Source organism: Pristis pectinata, chromosome 12 (assembly GCF_009764475.1).
Source record: "Pristis pectinata isolate sPriPec2 chromosome 12, sPriPec2.1.pri, whole genome shotgun sequence".
NCBI classification, from domain to species: domain Eukaryota; kingdom Metazoa; phylum Chordata; class Chondrichthyes; order Rhinopristiformes; family Pristidae; genus Pristis; species Pristis pectinata.
Window position 1 is genome coordinate 42,843,518 of NC_067416.1, and position 16,426 is coordinate 42,859,943.

General features: G+C 42.4%; 1 protein-coding gene across 2 annotated transcripts in view; it reads left to right on the top strand.

Annotated features, from left to right (window-relative positions):
* The first annotated feature begins 428 nt into the window (after positions 1–428).
* The window catches only part of vps26a (VPS26, retromer complex component A), a 34,006-nt gene continuing 18,008 nt past the window's right edge, over positions 429–16,426 (top strand). Inside the window, exons 1-3 of one of the 2 annotated variants that reach the window (XM_052027716.1) lie at positions 429–561; positions 6,542–6,691; positions 9,626–9,701. In XM_052027716.1, coding sequence (XP_051883676.1) covers positions 559–561; positions 6,542–6,691; positions 9,626–9,701 — 229 coding nt within the window. In that variant the 5' untranslated portion in view covers positions 429–558. Of the gene's footprint in view, positions 562–644; positions 1,002–6,541; positions 6,692–9,625; positions 9,702–16,426 lie in introns of those variants that run through there. The other variant, XM_052027715.1, reaches the window with a different exon arrangement.

The following is a 16,426-nucleotide window of genomic DNA, read 5'->3' on the forward strand; positions in this document are numbered from 1 at the left end:
AAGTAGAGGCGCTGGTGAGTAGGTGGTAATCAGGAGGATTCTTTGCCTGTGTTTGACCTGAGGCCATGAGACTTTATGAGGTTTGGAACTGATGTTGAGCACTCGATGGCCTACTCCCATCTGCCTTTGTACTACAGAGCCTTCACATCTGGTGGGTCTGTCCTGCCAGTGGAACAAGACGTACCCTGGGATTGTGATGGAATGGTCTGGTACATGGCCTGTCAAGTGGTTCTGTAAGTGCAACTATGTCAGGCTGTGACTCTGCAAGAGTTTGCAGCGTGCTCTGAAAACGATTACCATTCTGTTTTGGAAAAAAATGTCATAATTTCTTCATTCTCACGGGGTCTAAATCCTGGAACTCTCCATCCAGTAGCACATTTGGGACCTCACTTTATGGGCGATTGTGGGTAGGTAACACACGTTTACTTTGCACTTGCAGCAACTGCCGGGGTTGACAAGTGCGCGCTGCCGCTTTAAGAGCGGTTCACATGAGCGTCCCTGTCCCTTTAAGCGGGTCACGTGAATGCCGGCTGGATCGCGAGGAGAGAGCGGTTGGAGATGGTGAGCGGAGCCGGCGGAGTGAGGCGAGGCCGGGTCGGGCCGGGCGGGAAGGAGGCAGAGAGCGGGTGGGAGCGGGGGGGATGGTGAGCTCGGCCGGCGGGAGGCCTCGGTGGCTGGGCTGAGGCCGCTGCCGCTGCTGCTGCTGCTGCTGTTCCCTGGTCGAGTGCTGGGATCCGCAGCCGGGCGGGGGCTGGGCTGGGCCGGGCCGGGCCCGGAGAGCGGCCGAGGACTGAGCCGCGGTTCCTGCTCCGCGTTTGGCCCAGCGGTCCCGGGTTAATGCCGCGGGACCCGGCCCGGCCACCATCCCGGGCTAATTGCAGCGTCCCCCAGCCCCGCCCTGGTTCCGGGCTAATCCCACATGTGAGGCACTTGGTTGTGTAAATAAAACAGACGCTGCTGTAAAGCAAAATGTATTCGTGGTGATGAAAAATCTACTCGAGGTATGTGTTCGAACGCCAAATTAAAGCTTTGAAGCTGTATTATATCCCCTGTACCGACAACAAGCTCCATCCCACTAATTATGTTGGGAGGTCTCAGATATTCAGCAAAGGTTGTCTGAAGTAGGCACTTCTATCAATTTGTGAGTGCAGGGTTTTTATCTGAAGTTTGTGATGTCAGTTGGGTTTTTGAGCAAACTTCTAAAGGCCATTTCCAGCCAGATTTTAGAAGAAATGCAGGAGTAATTTTTAAATGTTTTAACGTGAAAAACAAACTGTTGGAGCAACTCAGCGGGTCAGAAAGCATCTGTAGAGGGAAATGGGCAGTCATTAATTTTGCAATGTCACATGAAAAACATATAATGCTTGGATTTTTCAAGCCAAATTGTCACTACTTTTGTTCCCTCACTAGAAAATCAGCTTTACAGTTGACATATGGTCTTATCTTTAGAAAGATTGATGATATTGAATATCTTTTAGGACAGTACCTCCTTGTGACTTATCTTTGGGTTATGTTATTGATGAAGCAAGTACTGGGTATTGCCAACTGCAAAAGTTAAAGAAGGCACAAGAGACTGCAGGTGCTGGAACCTGGAGCAAAAAGACAGGGCTTTGTCTCCATAAGGACTTTGCAGTGGTTACTTTTAGCAATGTTTTCATGGACAGATGCATCTGCAAAAGGTAGATTGGTGAGAATGTGGTTGAATAGGTTTATGGGAGCAAAAAAAAACAAACTATTGGAGGAACTCAGTAGGTCAGAAAGCATCTGTAGAGGGAAATGGACAGTCGATGTTTCAGGTCGAGGTCCTTCATCTGGACTGCTAGGACTGCCTGAGTAGGTTTATTCCTTGTGTTGGTTCACTTACTATTTTCTGCAGACCCAAAATGGCAGTCATGTCCTTCAGGACTCTGAGCTTGGCCTGTGGTGGTGCTCCACCCGGAGTACATTCAGTGCCCTTACTACTTTCAGTTCTTCCAAGTGTAGCTCAACATAGAGGAGCACTGAGAGAGGAGGCAAGTAGTAATCAGAAAGTGTTTTTTCTTGTGTTTGACCTGATGCCATGAGACTTAATGTGGTTTGGAATCAATGCTGAGGACTCGATGGGCTACTCCCATTTGCCTTTGTACTACTGTGCTTCCATGTGCAGTGGGATATTTCGGATAACCCGCACTCCCTGTGTTTCTTTCTCTCTCCTGATCCTCCCAGGTTCTGTCAACCCCCTTCTTTCCAAACCCAGCCTCACATTACCCTCTCTCATCTGGTTCCGTCTGCCATCACCCACACACTATCCCCTCCATCTGTCTGTCATCCCTCCCTTACCTGGTTCCACATCACCTTCCTTACTAGTTTCCAGAATCTGCAGCCCTTTGCTGTCTCTTGTAACTTTCCAGCCTCTGACTCTATCTCTATCCTTCCCTTCATGGGCTTCATCTACCCGTTATCCCCTCCTAGGTTCCACCTATTGCTTGCTAGCTGCTGCCTCACCCCTCCCCCAAACCTCTTTATACTAGCAATCTATACTCTCAATCCTGATGCAGGGTCTCGATCCAAAGAGTCAACTCTCCCTCTGCCTCCAGGGAAGCTGCCTGACCTGATTTCCTCCAGCAGTTTGTTTTTTGCTACAAAATACAAAGGATGTGATATTGACAACTCCTGACTGCTTATATAGAGGGTGACGTTCTGAATTTTGATGAATCAGGGAATTTGGTGCAGCGAGAAGAGATGCTGTTCTTGTACTTCTGCTTATTGAGTTAATCTAATAAATGGAGGCACTTCAGACCTATTTAATACACATCCTGTGCTATGTGGGAACAAGATACACCCTGGACAAATACAGGAAGTGTCAAAAGCTGGAAGAGCTTGTGTTTCAAGTTTTGGAACTTGAGCAACAGCAGATATCACTGTCCATTGTGTGAGTGTGTTTCATGGTCACCCCACGACTGAAGAGAATGCAGGCAGAGAGGGAATAGGTGACTGTCAGATGAAGAATAAAGTTCAAGAGACCCATCTTGCTTGTTAACTGGTATTCTCTACTGAATTCAGATAGAGAATGCTGCATTGGGGCATGCAGCCAAGGAAGGTTGAGGGAGTAGTTATTGGGGATTGTACAGTTAGGGAAGCAGATAGGTAGCTCTGTGACTACAGAGGTGACTCTAGGATGGTGTATTGCCCATCTGGTGGCAGAGTAAAGGAGGACATTCAGAAGCTGCAGAACATTTTGGAGAGGAAGGGCCAGAGGTTATGTAGGTACCAATAACACATGTACAGAAAGGAATGCAGTCATGCAGACAGAGTAAGGAATTAGGAAGGAGTTAAAGAAGCAGGACCTCAAAGATGGTGATCTCTGAATTGCTCCTTATGCACCTGTGTTGAAATAGATTAATGTCAATGAATGCATGGGTGGAGAGAGAGTGCAGAAGGGAGGGCATTGGGATTGGTTCTGGGGAAGGTCAGACCTGTACGGATCAGGTGGGTTGCACCCCAACAGGTCAGGGACCAATATCCTTGTAAATGTTTTCCCGGTCATGTTGGATGGAGTTGAAACTAGATTGGCAGAGAGGGGATGGGAAGCTAAGCACACATTCAGAAGGAAGGAAAGCAGAAGTAGAAGATGGAAGGAAATTGGTGAGCAAATTTCTAATTTTTTTTCTACTTATCAAAATAGGCAAAGGTCTCTGGCTGTGCTGAGTAGTATGTACCATGCAAGGAATTTAGTGAATGGGTGCTTGATGGTTGGTGCGGACGAAGTGGGCCGAAGGGCTTGTTTCCTTGCTGTATCTCTCTGTGACTCTGAGAAAAGGCAGTTGACTTGAGGTCACAGACATGTGGAAGAATGATATTTTAATGATTACTGAAATTTGGGTTAAAGAAGGGCAGAATGTCAGCTTAATGTTCCTGGATACAGGGTTTTCTGATGAGATGGCTGGCACAGTAGGTAGTGACCAAGGTTCAATCCTGACCTCCAGTGCTGTATGTGTGAAGTTTATTTTCTCATTAGGACCTTGTGGGTTTCCCCTGGGTGCTGTAATATCTTCCCACATTGTAAGGATGTGCTGGATGTTGGATTAATTGGCTACTGTAAATTTTCCCTAATGGGTGGTAGGAGAATTGGAATGGTGGGGAGAGCAGTCTCTATGGGCCTGTGAGAGAATAGGTTAAAGGGAAACGGGAATGGGATTGCTCAGATTCCATGGGCTGCATTGGCTCCTTTGTCATTAGAAAATATGAAATGGCAATGAAGAGGGGGACTGGGATGGCAATATTAGTTTAAAAAAATGATCACAGCTATGAGAGGGAATGATACGTCTGTGTGGAATTTATTTTCTCAAATGTTGAATCATCAGATGAAGGGTTAAACAAAAGGGTGGTTGCAATGTTGGGAGTTTACTAAGGCCTTCATGCAGTCTAGACAAGAGCAGATTTTTGGCAAATTTTGGCAAAGTGCAAATACATGAGGGCAGTAAGAGAGGGAATTTCAGTTACCCCAACATGAATGCAGTCTCTAAAGGAAAACAGGATTCCTAAATTGCATTCAGAAGAGCTGCTTTAGCCAATATTAGCAAGCTTAACAAGAACAGTGGGTAGAGAGCATTTCTGGATTTGAGTTTATGGAATGCAGCTGGGTAGGTGGGAGGATTTTCAATGGGAGAGCAATTTTGTGGTCATTTTTGTAATACTGTTAGATTTAGCATGGTTATGGCAAATGACAAAATTAAAATAGGAATAGAAGTTCCAAATTGGGCTAAAGTCAGCTTCACTACACTGAGAAGTGACTTGGCAAAGTGGACTAGAAACAGTGTCTCTGAGCGATGGGAAGTATTGCAGAAAGAGTTTCAAGGGGTTCAGGGTAAGTTGGGTGGGACTGTGAAATCTGGAGATTCCTGAATGTTGGGTTGCTACCAGCTTAAAGCAAGGGGAAAAAAACGGAAGCTTGTTGCAGCAGAAACCTGGAAGAATTTGAAAGTGGAGGTGGGAAATTATGAAAATGGGGCTTTAAAAAAAAGTATTGGTGAGTAAACTAAAGATCATAATGTCTGTAACGAGTAAGAAAATAACCAAGGAGAAGGGCCTATTATGTGACCTCGCCCCACACAAGGCCATGCTGACTTTCCCTAATAAATCCATACTTTTCCAAATGCGAGTAAATCCTGTCCCTAGAATCTTTTTCCAATAACTTTCCTACCACTGATGCAAGGCCTATAATATCCTGGTTTGTTCCTGTTGCCCTTCCTGAACAAAGGAACAACATTGGCTGTTCTGGTACCTTGCCCATGCATGGCTAAAGAGGATACAAGTATCTCTGTTAAGGCTCCAATAATCTCCCCCTTGGTATCCTGGGATAGATCCGATTGGACTTCGGGGACTTGCGCACTTTAATGTTTTTTTGAAGACACCCAACACCACCACCTTAATATCAGTGTGCCCTAGAATATCAGCATACTGCTCCCTAATCTCACCACCATCTGTGTCCTTTGGTGAATACAGATGTGGGGTATTCATTAAGGACCTCACCCATTGGCTCCACACATAAATTTGCTCCTTTGTGCTAGAGTAGACCTACCTTTTACCCTAGCTATCAACTTGCTCCTAATATATGTATAAGATGTCTTGTTATTCTTAATCCTACTTGGCAAGGACATTTCATGGCCCCCTATCGCCCTCCTAATTTCTTATTTAAGTTCTTTCCTACTTTCTCTATATTCCTCAAGGGCTTGTCCATTGTCAGCTTCCTAAACCTTGCATGTACTTTATATTTTTGACTAAACTTACAGCATCTCTTGTCATCCAATGTTCCTGAATCTTGCCATCCTTATCCTTCATCCTCTCAGTGATATGCTGGTACAGAACACTAAACAGCTGGACTTCAAAAGACCCCCACATGTCAGATATGGGTTTACCCTCAAATAGCCTACTTTCTCCAGTTCCTGCCTGATATTGTTGTCATTGGCCTTCCCCTAATTCAGCACTTTCACTTGAGCACCAGTCTTCTCTTATCCAGAACTACTTAAAACTTGTGGAATTATGATTATTGTTCTCTAAATGCTTCTCCTGCTGAAACTTGAATCACTTGGTTTGGCTAATTTCCCAGTATAAGGTCTAGTACGGCTCCTTCCCTAGTTAGACTATACATATTATTTCAAGAAACCCTGCTGGATGTACCTAACAAACCCCTAAGCACCTGGCACTAAGGGAGTCCTGGGCAATATCGGGTAAGTTAAAAAATCATCTACTATAATAATCCTATTGTATTTGCATCTTTCTATGACCTTCTTGCATATCTGTTCTTCTAGGTCCTGTTGGCTGTTGGGAGGCCTCATCATAGTCATTGCACCTTCCTTATTCCTACCCATATGGCCTTGCTGGATGAGCCCTCCAAGATGTCCTCTCTTATTGCAGCCTTGACACTTATTAGTAATGCAACTCCCCCAACTCCTGGAAGATGTTTAGAACTGTTCCTCTGCCAACAACAAGATAAAGTTGATGATTCCATTGTTCACTCTTTAGTAGATGGTGTTCATGGTTTTCTCTTCTTATCTTCTAGAGTTTCCTGGGAGGTTTGTTTACTCCGGTGTGTGACATTGATATCGTTCTCAATGATGCCGACACCAGAAAAACAGCAGAGATCAAAAGTGAAGATGGCAAAGTGGAGAAACATTATCTTTTTTACGATGGAGAGTCTGTTACAGGGAAGGTACGAATTAATAATCAATCTCCTTGCTCCCCAGTTTTTTCTTCCACCAACTCTTTACTCTTGGAAACTTAAGACAAGTGATTTGAATACACAAGCTCTTCAAGTGGAGGTTAGTAGGTGATAATCATTTGTAAGTACAGACTTGCTATTGGAAAGTATGGGAAGAACCTTCTTGTGCTTTGGTATATGGGTGATGCTGTATGTATCGTCCATCTCAACATGTTGAGATGCTTTTGGTGGGCTTTCTCCCGAAGTGTGACACACGGTTTCTTGCAGTAGTGTTCATAGATGAAGCTGAAGTGTAGTGAAAAACAAGGGTGCATAGAAATTGGAATTTTCTAGGGAGGTAGGAAGATGAAATTAGCCATAGACATAGTATGGAGTCAATTAGTGGACTTAACTAGTTAACTTTACACTTGAAAGAGCTGACTGCACTGGGTTGATTTTTAAAAATTGGTTTATCAGCAAGAGTGCATAGGGACCTAGTGGAATTCCCAAATGTATATTTTGCTTCCTCTTTGTAGTGAAGAAGAAATAAACCATAACATTAAAGATGTTATTGAAGATCGGAGATTAATGATGGGCAGAACTTGCAGGACCTTGTCAAATGCCTCACTAAAGTCCATGTAGATAATGTCTACTGCCCTGCCTTCATCAATCTTCTTAATTAACTCCTCAAAAAAACAAATTAGTGAGGCTGACCATCCCTAATCAGGCTGTGCCTTTTCAAATGTACTCAAATCCTAACCCTTAGGATTTTCTCCAATGAAAATAGTTCCAGCCTTTCTCAACTTGTAACTGTGGTGTCTCATCCCAGGAATCATCTTCATAAATCCCTTCTAGACCCTCACTAATACCTTTAAACCCTTCTTACGATCAACTGACCAGAATTGAACTCGTTGCTCTATTTGAGGCTGAAACAGGTTGTATATAGGTTCAGCATGATTTCCATGCTTTTACTCTCTATGCTGCTTTGACTAAGCCCAGAATTGTTGATGCCTTATTAGCTACTTTCTAAACCTACCTTGCTACTTTTAATAATTTGTGAACACAAAGCCCTCAGGTCCCTTTGCTCCTGCTTCACTTTTTGAACAATATCCATTATTCTATATTTCTTCATTTTTGCTACCAAATGGATCACCTCACATTTCTCTGCATTAAGCTTCATCTGCCATGCATCTGTCCTTTCCACCAGCCTATGCTGTTGCAGTCTGTAACTTTCATCCTCACAGTTCACAATATTGCCAAGCTTTAGGTTTAGGGAAAAGTTAATGTGTCCTGCAGATATGAGGAAAGACGTGCAGTGATGATGAAATGTGAGTTGGTATGTGAATTATTTTTAACCCTGTAATGGGAACGGGATCTTACCCAGATTAACAATCCTTCATTGTCATTAGGTGAGAATCCTGGAATTTCTTGTTTAACAACATTGGAACTGCCATAATTGCAGCATTGTGTGGAAATGGGGGTAAGGGATACAATTATCACCATCCTGTGTGTGGAACTCTCCCTGAGTTGATTAGGTGTGCCTTTTATTATTACACAAATATTGTTGCTTTTGAATTGGAGGGTGCTTTGATATATTTTAGAATTGTAATATGATGTGTGATTGGTGTTTCAGTTTTACAGAGAAGGCCTGCCTTCCCTGCAAGTGTGATGCTTATCCATGTAACCTCAACAAGGCATACAACTTCATTTGTGCAATTCTTAAAATAAGGAACTTGTATTTTTGTAGCACTTTTCACAACCTTGGGACATCCTTAGTTGCTTTACAGCTCATGAAGTACTTTTGAAATATCATTACTGTCATAATGTAGGAAACAACCATTTTCCAGTCAGTAAACTCTATAGTGTGTTGGTTGATGAATAAACATTGAGGCACTGGTTGTTAAATAGTGTAGTAGGATCTTTTGCGTCACCTGGGAGATCAGTCAATGCCCTGGTATCACCTCTCTACTGAACAGGGAGAGCTGGTGTGGATTCTTGTGTTTGAAACTCTGTGGATTGATTTGAACCCAGTCTGCTGATCAATTTCACCCATTCACCTCCCTCACTTTTTGCCCTGCTGACTAGGAATTTAACAGGATCTTAATGCAACAAGTTGAATGCACCAGCACCTAGTGGATAAGATAGACCAAAGAGTAATAGTAAATGGAAGTCAGGTTTATTCACCCATAGCAGTTGTTTTTTTTTACATACAGCAATGAACCAGACAGTACTGAATATTTTTTTAAGCAAAATACATTCTCACTCTGCATTCTTTTCTCTCCAACCTCCTATTGCAACTATGCCTTTTGTTATTGCAGTCAGACTCATCCTGAAGGAAGGCAATTAAGCTAAGTGGTTTATTAAAACATTTTGGCTTAATTGTGACTTTTTGGATTCAACTCAATGGGACCCCTATCATGGAAAGGGGTTCTCCAAAGCCAATGGAATGCTTTCATTTCTTGTTGGCATACAGATTGATTATAGTGCCTAGGTTGTTTGGAAACAGCGAAGTGGTTCTCAGAAACGGAGTTAACCAGTGCCTCGACCATTAATCTTGTGTCAGTATCAGCATAGTGATCATAAGCTGTTTTGTACTGCTCCAACTGGCAAATCAGAATATAGAAGTATACCTGATTGTGATACAGGATCTTCAAAGCACAAGGCTTTGTGTTGCTTAACCTCCTGCCTTACAACAATGACAGTATTACAAGGGTAATTCATTGGCTGCAAAGTTATTATTTTTTCATTTAACTGGCCAGAGGTCTGGTGGTTAAAACGTGCCCAGGGTTGCATGAAATGTAATGCTGCTGAATTCTTCAGAAGAGTGAAGAGAAAGCCTGAAAGCATGGAAAAGGGAGTAAAGGAGTGAAAGGACCTGGTGACAAAAGAATTGAGATTTGTCTTGATGACAAATTTAGAATGATAATGAAAAATTCCTTTTGGCAGGTAAACCTTACCTTTAAGCAGCCGGGGAAACGTTTGGAGCACAAAGGAATTCGAATCGAGTTTGTTGGACAGATTGGTAAGTTGCCGACCTTTCCCTATACTCATTATGGTATGAGGCAATATGGGGGTCCTAGTACCTGAAATGCACCTGGTTGATGTGCAGGTACAGCAAGTAATTAGGAAGGCTAATGGAAGGTTGGCCTTTATTGCAAGGGGCGTGGGATATAAAAATGGAAATTTTCTACAGTGAGACTGCAGCTGAAGTACAACGTGCAACTTTGGGCTCCATGTTTGAGGATAGATATACTTGCATTGGAGGCTGTGCAAAGATTCACTAGTTTGATTCCTTGGATGAAGTATGAAGGGAGGTTGGGTCCACATTCATGGGAGCATAAAAGAATGGGTGATCATTCTTTTGAAAAATATATAGAAGGGGGACTGGGAGGAATCTTCCTTTTAGTAGTGGTATCTGGAACTAGACTGCATAGTTTCAGATTAACATGTTGGCCCTTTAAGGTAGATCACTAAAAGTAAAATATTTGAAAGATTGGGCAATTGAGGACCATGGGGATCTGGCGTTGAGGAGTTGAGGCCTGGGGTAGATCAGCTATAATCGTATTTAATGCTAATTTCTTGTGTTCTCTGGGTAGCAATTCTCTGGAGTTCTCAACCCCAGAAATCTGTGTAAGTGCAGTCTTTGAGTGTATTGGAGGGATGGGAAGGTGGTGTTGAAGTAAAGGTTGAGCCTGCTATGCCGTTCAGATCTGGACTGATACAAAAGGCTAATTGGCCTGCGATCAGGAGCCAATTTGTATGAATGCATGGCATCAAGCAACAGTGATATCATTAAGCAGGCTTAGCAGTTTATGAATTGAGGAATCTTCACAAAGAGCAAACCAGGAAGTATGAAGCACAATTTTAAATCTTTACCTTGTTTTTACTGTGTAAATTGTAGATTGGAGCATGCACATAGGACCAAGGAGGCAGCTGAAATGTCAGACAATAAAAAAGTTTTTAAAAAAGCATGGGTATTTGAAATCGCGTAAAATTGCTATTCATAGGAAGATATTTTTGAGTGAAGAACTTAGTGAACAATAATTAAGGCCAAGAACACTATTTAAAAAATTTGGTTAAATCTCATTTGACAAGATATAATCATTCATTTTCTTTTAACAGAAATTAGTTCATAAATAAAAAGGTTGATAATTTGTTGATTTTTGTACCAGAGTAATTTCCATATTTCACATGGTAGATAAGCAGGGAATCGCAGACTTCTGGATTTACCTGCTGAAATGTTTTTGCTCACTCTTTCAGTTTCATGGTATTGACATAATGACAGTTTTGCATTATTGCAACAGGGCATAAGTAGGAATTCAGCAGGAGCACGGTGTCTGTAAATGTCTCATTATCCAGGATGGCTGTTCCCAGATTGTACACCTGTAACTTTTTTTTATATGCCAGAAGGTTCTATCCAGACTGAAGCAAGAGAAATCCAGACTACCTTCAACTGCACTCCATACAGTATAGACTTGTGAATTTAAAATCTCAGTACACCCACTTAACCAGTATAGATTCATGAGAAATGTATTACTGCTTTTCCTAAACCAAAACACACAGTCATGTAACATATACCTCCTGAATTATAAAAGTTATGATCTATGAGATGGTGAACCTTCTGAGATTCTCTATCCTGGGTAGTGATGGTAGTCAAGTTCTATTAATTCAAAACAGATCAGTAAAGTTCTGGGAATTGAGAAATATGGGAATAGTCCTTGAAAATAGCACGGGTCGAAGATCAGCCATGATGTTGGTGAATGGTGGAGAAGACTTGGACAGTGCATGTTTAGCTGAAGGAGGTCTTACAGAACTAATTTGGCTTCCCATTCACTTTAGATACTGTAAATGGAGATTGAGGAAATATTTGAAATTTGACATATAGACAACCATAGTAGTGCACTTTTACAGTTAACGGTCTGACTCCCTCTGTACTGATTTTGTGCCACTCTTTTTACTTTTGTGGTTAATTTTAAGGGAAGAAGCAGAGGGCTTAAGTCCTAATGCTTATAAGCTACATTGTTCCGTTTGTAATAAGTTATGGCTGTTCTGTTCTATTTGGGTATTTGTAGGCCAATCATTGATCTGGATACGTCCCTCAACTCACTCATTCAGTTGTAAATAGGCAAGAAGCAAGATGGATTTCTCTTAACCCAGGAATCCGATCCAGGCTTGTTTAGGTATCCAGATGAAAAACACTGATGCTGGAGGAACTCAGCAGGCCAGGCAACATCTGTGGAGAAAAGCAGGCAGTCACTATTTCCAGTTAGGACCCTTCCTCAGGACTGAAGATAGGAAAAGGGGAAGCCCAATGTATAGGAGGGAAAAACAGAATAGTGATAGGTGGACAAAAGAGGGGAGGTGGGGTGGGCACAGGGTGGTGATAGGTAGATGCAGGTAAGAGATAGTGATAGGCAGGTGCGGGGGAGGAGGGGAGAGCAGACCGACTAGGGGGTGGGTCAAAGGTGAGAGAGAGAAACAAAAAGGAAGCTAGGAAAGGGAAGAAGAGAAGAAGCATGGGGGGGGGGGGGGGAGGGGGAGGTTGGGGAAGGGGTTGCAGTTGCAGGGAGGGAATTACCTAAAATGAGTGGTGCCATCCCTGAAAGTAGTTTACGTCAAGGCCTGTTTTCTGGCTTGTGTCTCTGCTTCACTAATAACTTCTGTAAGGAATTTCAAACCACCCTCCATGCCATAATATAACTAAAATAGCTGATCAACACAGAGGTATATGGAAGTGTGTTTGTATATTTTTAAAAAAGTCTCCTTGCAAACCATGAATTCCCAAGAGGCTCTAATGTATTTGAAGTTTTATCAGCTATAAATCTATTTAATGACATTTGCCATAATATTTCTTGCACAGTACTGAAATGAGAGCTACTATTCCCACACCTTGAAAGCTGATTATCTTTTGTTGGTCAGTATTCAACAACTTTGCATGATCATTAATGTTCCCTTTTCATCGGATGTTGATTCAGCATTCTGAACACCCCCTTGTGGGGAAACTCTGAAACTTTCCAGTAACCAGATGAACTGAATTAAACCAGTTGCGGTTTCATCAACACTCTGTCATTGGTTGGAACCTTGGATATGTTAAGTCATCTCTGTGACTTGGTTCAGGGAGTGGGAAATCATTTCACATTCTTTTATCAGTGACCCTGGCTAGAAGTGAAAAATGAGCTAGTTTTTCCACTTCTTGCCAACAGGTTGGAAATGGGTGTCACTGGGGGTGAAGGAAAGATTGACTATAAGAATGCCAGCCTGCAGTCTGTATGATCTAGAAATGTGTGTCAGTGCTGAGAATTGTCTGCTATCTATTTGGTATTTTCTATTAACAATGCCTCAATTTATCTTCCCTATTCTGAATCTGAAAAATATAGATAGAGGGCTGTGTCATGACTGATAGTGATGATGAATTTTATTAAGACATGAAGCCACAAGGTGATGCTGAATTTTGTTAAGATGTGAAGTTAGGCCTAAGGGTCAGAAGGTTATCTCCAGCACTTGTTAATTAGACTAAATGCTTTCAGTATATGATTCGCATTTTAAATCTGTGCACTAATACCGGCTTTGACGGAATTCCAGGTATACTTTACCCCATTCTGATTTTGGCCATTTAGCCCTGCAGATCAGAATCTTTGGTTTACTAGATCATGTTGAGATAACATTCCTGGGCCTGATCAGCTTCCAGACCTTAAATAAGTAATCAGTCCTTTCCTGAGCTGAATAAATTAGACTTTGGTGAGTCTGCAAGTACTAACATTGGTTTTACTGCAGAATGATATCTCCAAGAGAGGAATCACTGGATAGTGATAAGAACCTGGATCACAGGCTATAGAAACGGCATCTGTACTTTGAAATCAAGAAAAGATTGAGACTGGGAAGAATTAAACATAATAAAAAAAACTTAAGTTACTGGAGATGGTCAGGCAGTACATGTGGCGAGGTAAAGATTCAGATCCAGGACTTTTCATTAGAACTGGGGAAAATAATGCTTTAGGGTGCTGTGAAAGGAAGGAACATTTGTGTTGTGCAGTGCAACAGTTGTTCTCTGTGGGAGGCACTCCTAGAAATCTGACAGATCAAAATTCATGAAATTTTGCACATCATTAGGATTAATTGCCACAATTATCCATAACCTTATGTCAGAGCTCTTGTTCTTAATTACTTTCAAGCCAGAAGATCAGCCTTGGTTCAACGAGGAGTATGAAAGAACATGTTGTGAACCTTGGCAAGTGTACCTAAAATGAGATGACAACCTGGTGTAACATAGGAACGTGTGTGTGCTAAATAGCAAAAAGTGACATGTATCTGACAGAACCAAGTTATTTCACAATCAGCACAGCAGATAAATGTGCTGCAGCCAGTTGTGGGTGGTGGCTAATGGGAGGTTTCAAAAATATCCCCATCGTCAATGATACTCAAATCCAGTACGTGAATGCCAAAAAAGAAGGTTGTAATGTACACAAAAGAGCTGAGCTCCAGAGAGAAGGTGAAAATTAAAGCCCTTGATATCGAGGTAAATTTTGATATAATCAAATGTGGCATTAAGGAGCTCTGGTAAAAGTGAAATCAAGGGGAAAACTGCTGGCTGGAGTCCTACCTTGAACAAAGGAAGATTGTTAGAGGTTAGAGCAACACACACAAAATGCTGAAGGAACTCAGCGGGTCAGGCAGCATCTATGGAAGGAAATGAACAGTTGACATTTTGGGCCGAGACCCTTCATCAGGACTGTTGGAGATTACTAGACCTGGTTGCTGGAGGTCAGGACCTTTGCAACAGTTTCTGAGAGTGGTATAAGAGGCTGAGGAAACTATCAGTAGCTTATTTCTGTGAAGTATAGAGGAGCTTAGAATGAGTTGTGACTGGTGAAAGTGCTTAAGCAGGCGATTAAGGAGACCAAAAAGGGCCATGAAATGTCCTTGGCGAGCAGGGTCAAGGATCATCTCAAGGCATTTTATACATATTAAGAAAAAGAGGATAACTAAGGAGAGGGTAGGTCCACTTAAGGATAAAGGAGGGAATTTGTGCCTGGAGTTAGAGCAAGTGGCTGAGGTACTAAATGAGTACTTTGCATCAGTATTTACTGAGAAGGAATTGGAGGATAGTGAAAACAGAGTGGGGCATACTAATGTACTGGGACATTTTGAGATTGAGGAGGAGGTAGTGCTGGGTCTTCTGAAAAGCATTAAAGTGGATGTCCCCAGGGACTGATGAACTGTATCCCAGAATGTTGAAAGAAGCAAATGAGGAGATTCCTGGGGCTTTGACAAGGATCTTTGTGTCCTCACTAGCAAGGTGAGGTCCTGGAAGATTAGGGAGTAACAAATGTTGTACCTTTGTTCAAGAAGGGAAATAGGGATAATCCAGGTAATTATAGGCTAGTGAGCCTCACGTCAGTGGTCGGGAAGCTATTGGAGAGGATACTGAGGAATAGGATTTATGCACATTTGGCAAGTCAAGGCCTGCTTAGGGACAGTCAGCATGGCTTTGTGCAGGGCAGGTCATGCCTACAAACTGAGTTTTTTTGAGAAGGTGACAAAGGAGCTTGATGAGGGTAAGGCAGTGGATGTTATCTACGTGGACTTTAGTAAGCATTTGACAAGGTCCCTCATGGCAAGTTGATTCAGAAGATAAAGATACATGGGATCCATGGTGAATTTTGCATTAGGAACTGACTTGCCCATGGAAGATAGAGTGGGGTGGAAGGCTGTTATTCTGGCTGGAGGTCTGTGATCAGTGGTGTTCCACAAAGATCAGTGCTGGGACCTCTGTTGTCTGTGATTATATATCTACATTTGCATCCAAATCATTGATGGGTGGATTAGCAAGTTCGTGGGTGACACCAAGACCGGTGGACTGCAAAGAATACGGCGGGATATATATCAGTTGCAGATTTAGGCAGAGAAGTGGCAGATGGAGCAATAAATCTGGGCAAGTGGGAGGTGTTACACTTTGGGAGTTCAAATGAAAGGAGAAAGTATACAGTTAGTGATCGGCCCCTTAATAGCATTGAAGTACAGAGGGATCTTGGGGTTCAGGTCCATAGTTCACTAAAAGTGGCTACACAAGTGGATGATGTGGTAAAGAAGGCATATGGAATCTTGCCTTCATTGGTAGGGGTGTTGAGTATAAAAGTAAGGAAGTCATGCTGCAGCTATGTAAAACTTTAGGCCAGGGGGAGAAGTTTAAAGGCGACATGAGGGGCAAGTTTTTTATGCAGAGTGTGGTATGTTTCTGGAATGGGTTACCAGAATAGTAGTGGAATCAGTCAGTTTGGTGGAGTTTAAGAGGCTTTTAGATTGACACACGAATATGAAGGGAATGGAGAGAGATGGATGAAAAACAGGAAGAGGACGTTTAATATAAATCGGCATTGTGATCGGCACAACATCGTGGGCCGAATGGCCTGTCTGGTGTTCTACTGTTATGTTAAAATACTGATAGCTGGGTCAGATGGCAATTAGATCTGGAAGTTTAAAATGGTATGTCCAGATTTTGAATCCAGGTTTTTTTTTATGTGGTCTGATGAAATTTAGGAATCTGTCAACTACCATACTGGCAGTAGCTTGGCTTATCATTGGCACTGGCTGTGTTTTGTTCACCTCCAGTCACAACAGTGGAGGAGGAGATTGCTCCCTTGGGTGATCCAGTATCATTTGATGGCTACTAATGGTCCCTGTGGCATGTCTGAGCCTGGTGGCAGTTTGATGGAATTGGTGTGGAGCTAATTATTGTTCCTGTCTCAG